Source organism: Nicotiana tabacum, chromosome 7, assembly GCF_000715075.1.
Source record: "Nicotiana tabacum cultivar K326 chromosome 7, ASM71507v2, whole genome shotgun sequence".
NCBI lineage: Eukaryota > Viridiplantae > Streptophyta > Magnoliopsida > Solanales > Solanaceae > Nicotiana > Nicotiana tabacum.
In genome coordinates, this window is record NC_134086.1 from 127,249,252 (window position 1) to 127,260,254 (window position 11,003).

The 11,003-nt window shown below is 35.5% G+C and overlaps 2 protein-coding genes across 2 annotated transcripts; one reads left to right on the forward strand and one right to left on the reverse strand.

Moving 5' to 3' along the window:
- Positions 1 to 416: 416 nt before the first annotated feature.
- On the reverse strand, positions 417 to 2,282 carry LOC142162280 (uncharacterized). The gene is made up of 4 exons (XM_075218613.1): positions 1,997 to 2,282; positions 1,715 to 1,909; positions 1,121 to 1,414; positions 417 to 583 (listed from the first exon to the last, which is right to left on the reverse strand). The coding sequence occupies exons 1-4, from the start codon at positions 2,280 to 2,282 to the stop codon at positions 417 to 419; spliced, it is 942 nt and encodes a 313-aa protein (XP_075074714.1).
- Positions 2,283 to 3,952: 1,670 nt separating this feature from the next.
- On the forward strand, positions 3,953 to 8,708 carry LOC107771859 (ATP-dependent Clp protease proteolytic subunit 5, chloroplastic-like; the record flags this gene model as incomplete). The annotated part of the gene is given in 9 exon segments (NM_001325119.1): positions 3,953 to 4,071; positions 4,169 to 4,285; positions 4,977 to 5,091; positions 5,191 to 5,283; positions 6,216 to 6,261; positions 6,418 to 6,490; positions 7,331 to 7,365; positions 7,460 to 7,548; positions 8,507 to 8,708. Coding segments are annotated over 9 exon segments (889 nt in total), but the record flags the coding sequence as incomplete, so codon positions are not given.
- Between the last annotated feature and the right edge of the window lie 2,295 nt (positions 8,709 to 11,003).

Below are 11,003 nucleotides of genomic sequence, written 5' to 3' on the forward strand. Positions count from 1 at the left end.
ATGACAGTCATTGTGAGATTGGATATAGACTGTTGTCTGTGAACTTCCCTTTTGTCATATAATCTTTTAACCATATAGGTGGTCTAAAGTGTCTTGTTGATTTTCTAATATCAATAATAGCATCTCCTTTAGTTGGAATTTCTGCTACTTTTTCTACTGTATGTGTAGCTAAAGAATCTGGATGAATGATGTGTTCATCTGCCTCTTCATGGTCTTGTGATGATAAATGATCAACATTGTCTGTAGGCAATTCTTCAAGTGGCTGATTTTGTGGTTCTGCTTGTGTGGTAATTGGAGAGGCACTTCCAGCTGGTGCATGGATATCATGAGAAATGCGGTGAAAAGTGTTAGAATTAGATGATTCATCAATAGGCATTAAGGAGGATCTTGTGGAAATATGTCATCCAAGTCTGAGATCATTCCTTTAAAAGGAAATTCTGCTCTCTGAATATAACATCCATGCTTACTAGGAATGTCCTGCTCTCCAAATCATATAATATGTATTCCTTCTGAGTCTCTGAATACCCTATCATTACAGCTCTCCTAAATCTTGGAGCAAACTTGTCTCCTTTTTGGTAGAGTGCTTACAAAACACAAGCAACCAAACACCTTTAGATGCTCAATCTTAGCTGGTTTCTTATAAAGGGTGATTGCTCTGACGGAATAGAAGTTGGCCACTTGTTTATCACGTAAACTGTTATTTTTACACAGACTCCCCAGAATCTGTTGGTAAGGAGCTTTGAAACTTCAAGGCTCTAGCTACCTCCAGTATATGCCTGTGTTTTCTCCACCACCCCATTTTGTTAGGGTGTGTATGGACAACTACTTTGATGCACAATTCTTAATGAAGTCGACAACTGATTACATTTTGAAATGAAGAACTCAGTTCCATTATCTGATCTCAGTTTTTTGACATTCAAACAAAATTAATTATGCACCATAGTAAAGAAATCCTTCAACACAACAACTACTTCACACTTAGACTGTAACAAATATAATCAAGTATATCTGCTAAAATCATCCACTAAAGTTACAAAGTAGTATTTTTCGTCATATGTTGATATCCTTGTAGGGACCCAAACATCTACATGGACAAGTTAAAAAATCTGATCTGTTTTACTAGTACTAAGCTGTAAAGGCAGTCTATTTTGCTTTGCTAAAAGACATATTTCACAACTATGTTGTAACTTGGTATCCACCTTATTCTTTAATAGAGGAATATGTTGCATTATAACAGTTGAAAGATGACCTAATCTCATGTACCAGAGTGCTGAATCTTCCTGCATTTGCACTACACTTCCTATTATAGCTGGGAATTCCTTATTGAGCTCTTTCTTTAGCAGATATAAACCATTATGCTCTTTACCAATCCCCAGTACCTTCCCACTGTAAAGACCCTGAAATACACAAAAATCTGGAAAGAATGAAGCACAACATGAAAACTTATTAGTCAGTTTAGAGATTGATATTAAATTGAATTTAAAGTCAGGAACATGCAGAACATCCCTTAGTATCAAATCCTGTAATATCTTTACATTTTCTGTATGTGCTACATGGTATTTACCTCATGTAGGTACTTGCACACCATTGTTATTTTGGTTTTCAATCTTTTGTATATTTTCTAATACTTCTTTATAAGGTGTAACTTGATGTGATGCACATGTATCTATTATCCAATCATAGTTAAATGTCTTGGATAACAATGAAGTTATACCTGCCATAAGAGTATAACAGTCACCTGTATCGGGATCTGGTTTGTTCAAGAGTCCCAATAGCTGTTTGTATGGATCCTCTGTGAAGTAGTGTCCCGGCGTATTAGAGCTCCCTCCTTCTCCAGCTGACACATTTGCATAACCCTTCACACCAGAGTTTTGATATTTCGTCTTGCTTTTAAAGTCTTGTGGATAGCCTATAATCTTGGAACAATTCTTCTTTAAGTGACCATTGTAGCCACAGTAATCACATATGAGTCATGGTTTCCTTCCTGCTTTGAAACATTGTCCTCTTCCAGCTAGCATAGTTAAAGGCTCCTTGTCTAAATTAACTACACTAAGTGTACATTGACTCTTTTCCTGAACTGCTAATGCATATGCTTTGTTCACAGTCAACACCGGTGTTTTAAGTAGAATCTCACTTCTCACATGACTGTAGCTTTCATTTAAACCAACAAGGAATTGCAACAAATGCAAGTTCTTAAACTGATCTAGAAAAGGCTTGGTTTCCTCACATTCACATCCTACTCCTGCCACCATTAAATTCATTTCATCGCACAAATCCTTCATCTTAGTATAATAGGATGTTATAGAGTCGGTTCATTGCCTCAGTGTTCCTATTGTCGTCCACAAGTGATAAAATCTAATAAGGTTTGACTTGTTAAAACGTCCCTTAAATTCATTCCATATCTTCCTCGCATCTGATGCGTAGATGATGCTTGGCTGCAATTCAGTAGATACAGTGCGACCTATCCCCGAAAGCAACATAGCATTGCACCGTTCCTATTGATACCCTAATTCTCCTCTATAAGAGCTTTTTAAACAAGTTCCATCGATGAACCCTTGCTTGTTTTTCACCAACAAGGCCATTCTCATCGATCTGCTTCATAAGGCGTAATTTTCTGGTCCTGTAAGCTTGATATCTATCAACGCTATTCCAGGAGTGTTAGTTTGTTGTAAAAACAACGGGTGATTGTGATCAATTTGCAGATTTCCAATTTTTGCCATGACTCGCCAGCTTAAGCTTCAAAAATGGCCGTCAATTGGAATTTTGAAATCATCAATCTAATCTCAAATCTCCTGTTTTGATACCATGATAGAATCTGTGTACAGATTTAGCAAGGAAAACAATTGCATGCGATTGAAAGAAGCTAGAATGAAAATGAGAGAACGAGAGAGGAAGAAGAAAGTGAATCTTTCATTATGTGATTAACTGCCATGTTAATACATAATGAGTAAGTTAGTTATATACAACTCAACTCACATGAGCTTACACGATTCACGTGTGTAGAGCAGGTGAAAGGACTAAAATATCCCACACTCACAATGTAACTGTTGCGGAAGCCAAATGTATATAGTGTGAACGAGTCACAACTACTATACCAAAAAATTATGACAACCACCAAATAATAAATAAGATAATAAAACAACAATAAAAGGAACAACAGAATTTACGAGGTTCGGCCAATTTTGCCTACTTCCTCGGACACAACTAATATTTTATTCCACTCCAAAAATACAAGTGAAATAATACTAAAGAGAGAAGATACAAATGTCTTAAAAAGATAAAAAGGCAAATAAGAGGTGTGTTTAAATCCCAAACATTAGGCCTCCTTTTATAAAGAAATATTCTCTGCCAAAAGGCAAAACCACCGATGTGAGATTTGACAAATTCAACAGTAACTAATGTAACTACCACAACTAATATGCCTCTACTTTAATAGTATATCTCTCCTCAACCAAATGAAGAATAGCCACAAAGATTTTTTTGATGTTCGATACCTACTTTATCTAGGCTTGAACGTTGAGAAAGCTGAGCTTAATATTGTTTTGCTACACTATTAAGTTAAGCCAAGCCAAGACCGACCCAATTACTTTTGCAATGAACCTGAGCTAAGTCCTGGTTAAGTCTTTTTATTTTGGCAGAATGGCCCAAGTACCCCCTAAATTCGCACAGAATTTTAAAACCGGCCTATCAATTTTCATTTTTCTCATTTTAACACCTCTATTTTTCCCAATTACTATTTGGTTGAGGGGCGTACGTTTATGGGATATGTGCTAAGTTACGCTGAGAGCGCTGTTCCGCAACGTCCAAGCTCGTCGTTCTCGTTATTTGCTTACTCCAACACTCAACTACTCTTTGCCCCAAAAACCTATCTTTTTACTCTTCCCCTCTACTCCAAACTCAGCAAATATCAACACCCTTCTCTCTCTCTCTCAGCAAAAAAAATCCCGGAAAAATGGCACATTCTTGCATAGCTACAACTTCCTCCGTCTCAAAATTCAAGTACCCAATTGAATCTTGCACTCTTCCCCAAGCCCACCCCGTTTCCCTCCCATTTAAACATCTTCCCTTCAGGTACTCAGATGGGTTTGCATATTTTCACTTTTATATGTAGCTAATGTTGAATTTTTTCCTTTAAAGTTTTGATTTTTTTTTTTTGCTAATTCCCCAGGAAATTAAAGACTGTTGGGAAGGGGAAGAATAGGGGAAACAGCACCGTGAAAGCCGTATATTCCGGAGCTGAGTGGGATTCAGCTAAGGCTTCACCTACAGGAATTTGGTCTATAAGGTTTCTAAACTTCTTTAAAACCCCAATCTTTTGAGTCTTGTTGGAATTCCTTGTTAAATCTGCAAATTTTGTTCTTTTTTCCTTGTTAGCAGGAAATTGTCTATTGGAGATGTCAATTTGACTTGTATATCTTGGGTTTATGCTCAATTTTAGCTAAACCAAGTTTAGACAATGCATAAGAAATATGGGTGTGCCGGCCTGTCTCCTGTTTAAGATGTCAATTTGACTTCAATATTAGTAGCAGAAGAAAATACTAAAGTGAGGGTTGAAAAGTTTGTTCCATATCAAAAACGTCACATGAAAGTTCAAAAATTGAATACTGAAGTGAATTTTGAATTCTTGAAATTTGGGAAGGTTGTGTGGAATCAAAATTGTTAGTGGAATGGTGTCTAACAATTTGCGATTTCCCAAGATTGAAAGAGTTCATATCAATTGAGACAGAAGAAGTACTACTTTTTTTCTTTATTTTCTTTTGCTTCACTGGAGAATCACGTAAGTTCTCCAGCAAAATATATTGAAGGATGTTCTCTTAGGTCATTTTTGTAGGATTTATTGAGAGAAAATTTCAGTTTCGTGGACTTGTTTCATAAATCTTAAGAATTCATTGTTAATGACTTAGTTGCTTTGTCATCTTATGTGCCACAGAAATCCGTTATGTCATATGATTTTTCCTTGTTATTGTGTTTTGCAGAGATGATTTGCAAGTTCCATCATCACCTTATTTTCCTACATATTCCCAAGCTCAAGGACCACCTCCGATGGTACAAGAGAGATTTCAGAGTGTGATCAGCCAGCTCTTCCAATATGTAAGGATTTGTGTTTTTATGGAAAATTTTACACTGACTGCCAAGTTTTGAAGTATATGCTAAAATTTTAACTCTTGTATTATTATTATCTTCTTGTAGAGGATCATACGATGTGGTGGAGCAGTTGATGATGATATGGCTAATATAATAGTTGCTCAGCTTCTTTATCTTGATGCTGTTGATCCCACAAAGGTATATTTTCAAGACTGCATTTCTTTTTCCTGGGATACTCTTGGTTCAAATATTAGATGTTTTAATTCAAAGAGGATTCTGCAGTAGGCATTCCTTCAGTAGTATACATCATCTTTTTTTTTTTTTTGAAAAAGTAAGCGGAATTTTATATATGGCATCCAGAAGATGCAAGGTGTACAAAAGAGAGTACTTAAAAAAACAGTCAGCTATGAACAAAAAGGAGCTAAGCAAGAGCTAAAGAGCTGACAAAATCAAAAAACTTCATATGACAGTCATTAGGAACTAAATTATGCCAACTATACAACCATAGAAGACATCTAGCCTTAAGCACCATAGGAGGAGTTGATATCCCGTCAAAACACAGTAGTATACATCATCTTTTGTGTTTGGCTCTTCCATCGCATTTTCTTGCCGAATATTATCTGTCCACTGCTTAATTGCTTGAGCAATTTATGAACTTCTTGTCTCTTTTTCATGGTGGATTTTCAGCATGTGGTATCAATTAACATGTTTGCTTGAGCTAAGCCTACTGAGGCCACATTGGCCCAGTAATGAGTGAAGAAAGTTGAGGCCTAAGGGAAATCGTGTGAAATTCCACCTTTCTATCTCTTTCTCTTGGTCTAAATCTTATAAACTGATGTAACTGACAGCCCTTATGCCATGTGAGGCTTAGCCCTTGATCAGCTTAAAATGAAGAAAAGCTTCTTTTTATTGAACAAGAAAGAATAAAGGGATGCTTCTATGGTTTTCTTATGCAGCTCTGCTTCTTTTTTTGGCATATGCTTGTGTGACTTTTGCAGTAGCATCCCTTTTCAGTGAAGCTTTTAATTCTTCCACTTTTTTTCCCTACATTTTTGAATTACATCATTTTAATTACTTTTTGCACGGCTTTCTCTTAATTCAACTGAGCAGCTCTTTAATTCGTTGCGCAGGACATTGTCATGTATGTCAACTCTCCAGGAGGATCAGTAACGGCAGGTACAACCAAGTGTTTCCAGTCAACTCACTTTGTTTCTGCTGCCAATTTGCCATAGTTATTTCAGTTTTGATTGCATAGTGTTGACTGTTATAATCAGTTTTACTGTCTACTTTAATGCATGGTTCATCAATTGTTGTGCACCTATTATATCTCAGGAATGGCCATATTTGATACCATGCGGCATATTCGACCTGATGTCTCCACTGTCTGTGTTGGACTCGCTGCAAGGTACTTCTTTGGTTGCTTATACCTTTGTGTTTCTCCTAGAAGATGATCTTACTGCACATTGTTGCTTGTGATGCATATTTTGTGAAAATCACCTTTACACAACCCATGATGGGACACCAAAGCTTTCCCGCATAGGTTCTTTTTTTTAAATTTCTGATTAGTATCTTTCCACTTCCGATCATGCTATTGGCATTTTTGACAACCTCTCCTTTCATTTGGTATTTTGCACTCTAATTTTTTTTTTTTGGATCGGTATTCACACTCCTCTATTTTGGTGCCGAAGTTCGTCAAAAATAGTTTTTCCTGGAATTTAGGGGAAATATTTGAAAATGTTGGGATCGGATTTGCTTTTCCTTTCTCTTCTTCCTCTCCCTTTACCCTTCTCTTCCTCCTTTTTCTCACTTTTAGCCCCTTGTAAGCCCTCTTCCTATACTGTGTCAGTTCATCTGATCCCAAATTCCTGAGGACTTCCCTTGAATGAAGAAGTATCCAATCTCAGAGAAATTAATCTAATATAAATTTATTTTGTTTGTTTGAATAGATGTGTTATCTGATAGTATTTCCAGGTTGATGTAATTGCTTTTACAATCCACCCCACCTTTCATGCGGTTATTTCCTTGACCTTCATATCAATAGATGGGTGAGTTGCGGACAATTTACAAGTTTATTTCACAAGGTTTTTTTTCAATTAAAACTTAGATTCAGTTACAAATGGAATTTATGGAGTCTATTTTACTTTTGGTACTGTAAGGTGATTGCCTTAGCTTTTTTTTTTTCCCCCTTCATGGAATAACTAGATTTCCTTTACGTAGCTAATTTTTATGTTTTGGGGCATTGCAGTATGGGAGCTTTTCTTCTCAGCGCGGGCACCAAAGGTAAATTAAATAGCTGATTCAAGGATAAAACAACTTTCTTTATGCTATACTTCTAGTTTTTGTTCTTAACTTTGATGTGATTATCACCTTGAAGGAAAGAGATATAGCTTGCCAAATTCAAGGATAATGATTCACCAGCCTCTTGGTGGTGCTCAAGGTGGCCAAACTGATATAGATATACAGGTAATCACTCTATTTTATGGCACAGTTTGTTCAAAATTTTTGCATCTTGTAGTCAATATTGCAATATTGCTTCTTCATCAAAAAATATTGGTATATAGAGTACAACATCTGGCTTCATCCCATGGCAGAATCCCAATCCCTCATACAAAAAGATGCTATAATCACAATTCCTTACTTTAAAAAAATTACATTCTGCATAATGTGGGGCCAAATAAAAGTACCATCCGAACAGTGCCCCTTAAAACATAAAATAGATGGAAAATGTCCAATTCTATGTTTATTTAGAGAATGCATTATAAGTGGTGGTTTATAAGTTACAGGATCCAATTATAAACTGCCCATGACAGAACCTCTGACCCTTGAAAAACTAAAATCAGCCTGCACTGTGTGCTTTCAAAGAAAAGTACCTTTGAACTATTTACATAAAAAAGGATAGAAAAGTACGTTTGGACAGTGCACTTGTAATGGAAACTAAGGAAATATCCAATTCTTTGTTCATTTAGAGAATGCATAACACGTGGGACAATTTTGCGATGTTGGCGGTGGTGAAATATAAATACAATAATTTTTACCAACCCCAAACCTTGTGGATTATTCCCATCCAATCCTTTGAGAGAGCTAATCAACTTGCTTGGGATTGTGGCATAGTAGTAGCTGTTGTATCTTAGTTTAGACAATTTTGCGATGACGAGAGTTAATTTTCCAAAACTTCAGCTTATGCACACAAGTTAGTCAGAGCTTACAGATTTCCATCTCTCTTGTGCAATAACTCAAATAGTGCAACTTCTCTTCGATAAGTTAATAATACTGAAATATGTATGTGAAATCATTTCTTTTTTTCATGCTAAGACGCTAAACCACATATAAATGCATGGCTTTCATTGAATTATAACTCTAGTATTTGTAAATTGGTAATGATGGGATAGTTAGACCTAAATCATGCTGGCATGGTGTTCAGGCTAATGAGATGTTGCATCACAAAGCTAACCTGAATGGGTACCTTGCCTACCACACTGGTCAAAGCCTTGAGAAGATTAACCAGGACACAGATCGTGATTTTTTCATGAGTGCAAAGGAAGCTAAAGAGTATGGGCTAATCGATGGTGTCATCTTGAATCCCATGAAAGCCCTTCAACCTCTTGTAGCAGCTGCTGAACAATCATAGCTGAATTCCGAGGCTGGTCAATTTTCTCCCATCATTTTTCTCTCGCGCTTGGATGATGTTATTGATAGTCATGACTAGAGATTGTAATTGATTACTGGGTTTTGGGTAGAATTATCATTCCTGCTGCCAGGAGCAATTGTACACGAACGTTTACAAGTTCATCAGAGCGACAGTAAGGGAAGAGTAAAATGTATCTGACCTAATCCCATAAATGTTTTTCGCGCAGGTCTTGATGTTTCTTTTAAAGATTATTTTCTACTCTCATTTTTCCTTTAATAACATTCAAATTCGTCCGGATGGCATGCCATGTGAAAGAAACTTCTATTTCTTTCTGTTCATGTTTTGCTGCTTGATGAGGGCACAAGATAAATGTTGGCACTGTATCAAGTGCAATCCCTGTGGAGAAGCTTGTTTCCTGTGACTCTAGACAGTTTCGATACAGGTTAAAGGGCATATATAAGTTGAATAAATGGCGAATGTGGAAGCTAGTTTATTTGATTTCCAATTTATAGGCTAACTGGATTATATTATTGTTATTGAAGAACAAAGGCTTCCAAAGGACAGCTAAGTGACAAAGAGGTTTGCAACTTATTCTGGTGTTACTGCTATGTACGCATTTGGACATAAAAATTGTAATTTTTTTTTAAAAGTAGTATTTCCTGTTAAGTTGAAAAATAATATTTTGAAATTGTGTTTGGACATGCATTTCACTTTAAAAAAATATTGCATTTTTGTGAGTAGGGAAAAAGTTTGTTTTGAAATTTTTGAAAAACTCATTTTGTAATTTTTTCAAAAACTTACAAAATTTTATGGACAAATGCATTTTTGAAAAAAAATAACTTATGGACAAACTGGTCCTAAGAGTTTGCATCCCTAGTTGGGTTTTTCTTTTTTTCTTCCTCAACATGTGAAAGGAAACATAATTATTGAACTGTGTGAACAGGGAAAAAAAGATTTTTATTGAATATTGACGAACTTTCCTAGTTTGCCTATACAATGCTACTCTTTATTGAAAGGTTCTTTGTGAGATGAGATTTCAATGTAAGTTCAATTATTTTTGTTTTTTAAGGCAATTGACATACAATCGTTTATTATATCCTTTGGCCCTTGCGATGCACGGTAAAACACATTTAATCTTTAATTAATTTAAGTGTATTTTTATCCTTTTATATAGAAAATATTTTATTTTAGATTTTTTTGCAATTATACTACCCTCATAATATGAAATAAAACAAAAAAAAATTAGCATAACATACAAGTAGTGACGTAGTTTAACATATAAAAATTCATTAAATGTGTGGCTATTCATTAAATCGAAGCTTAAATATGTCTAAACGAATATCACAAGGACAAAAATAAAATTAGTCAAGAATTCAGGGGCTAAAAGTGTACTTCATTCTTCAACCAAAACGATTGACAACTGATGAGATGGGACCAGACCGTTTCGTCAGCCCAAGGTAGCCCCTCTCTGAAATGGACCTTCCTTAGTATTACCTGCCTGGGCTTACTATCGGACTGTAGCAGGAGATATTCAAAATTAATCTGATTTATAACTGCTAATACAAAATTAGCTATTATTTTACATGTAGATTCCATCATAATGTATTGGAGTTCAAAATATCCTGTATGTGAATTCCACATAATACACTGAAGTTTAACTTGTATCCAGCATAATATGTTGAAATTCGCTTACAAGGTGTCTTTGAAGTTTCAACTCCAGTACAATATGCTGGAGCTTTATATGCAATAGTTTCATTATTCAGAATGTTATGCTGGATTTTTCCTATGTTTGCTAAGGATATTATTGTTCAGATTTTATTTCCGCATAAAAATCGCGGTTATTTAATATAATTTTGCAATCACGAGTTATTTTTCACTATAAAGCCCAGCAGTGAAACGTAACTGCTTCAGAGTTCCTTTCTGAAGTGCTCCTCTCGTAGCAATTTTGATATCATCAAGTCTTCCTCTTATTTCTGTTCCCCCCCTTCATTTTACCTACTCCAGGGAAAATTCCATGTTACGCTCGCTTTATGCATGAATTTGAGGTTTAACTACTAGCACAAATTAAGGGGTCGTTCGATTTCTAAACAAGTTATACAGAAATTATAAGATCAAAATTAAATAATTGCAATATTATTTAGTGAATATTCTTTTATTAGTAGATATTTGATTTATATTAGATTATAAATGGGACATATGAGCTATAATATAAGACACGTTTGATTTTACTATAGATAAATTTGAATGGCTAACGGTGGATATTTCAACAACGTCTGCCGTATTTTCATGA

Bases quoted from the DNA above. Each gene is read 5' to 3' on its own strand.
- LOC142162280 (XM_075218613.1), bottom strand. From the start codon at position 2,282: ATGAAGGATTTGTGCGATGAAATGAATTTAATGGTGGCAGGAGTAGGA. The intron at 1,910-1,996 runs GTTTCAAAGCAG...CCAAGATTATAG, and splicing joins GCTAGCTGGAAGAGGACAAT to GCTATCCACAAGACTTTAAA. The intron at 584-1,120 runs GTAAAACAGATC...GTGTTTTGTAAG, and splicing joins GCCTTTACAGCTTAGTACTA to CACTCTACCAAAAAGGAGAC.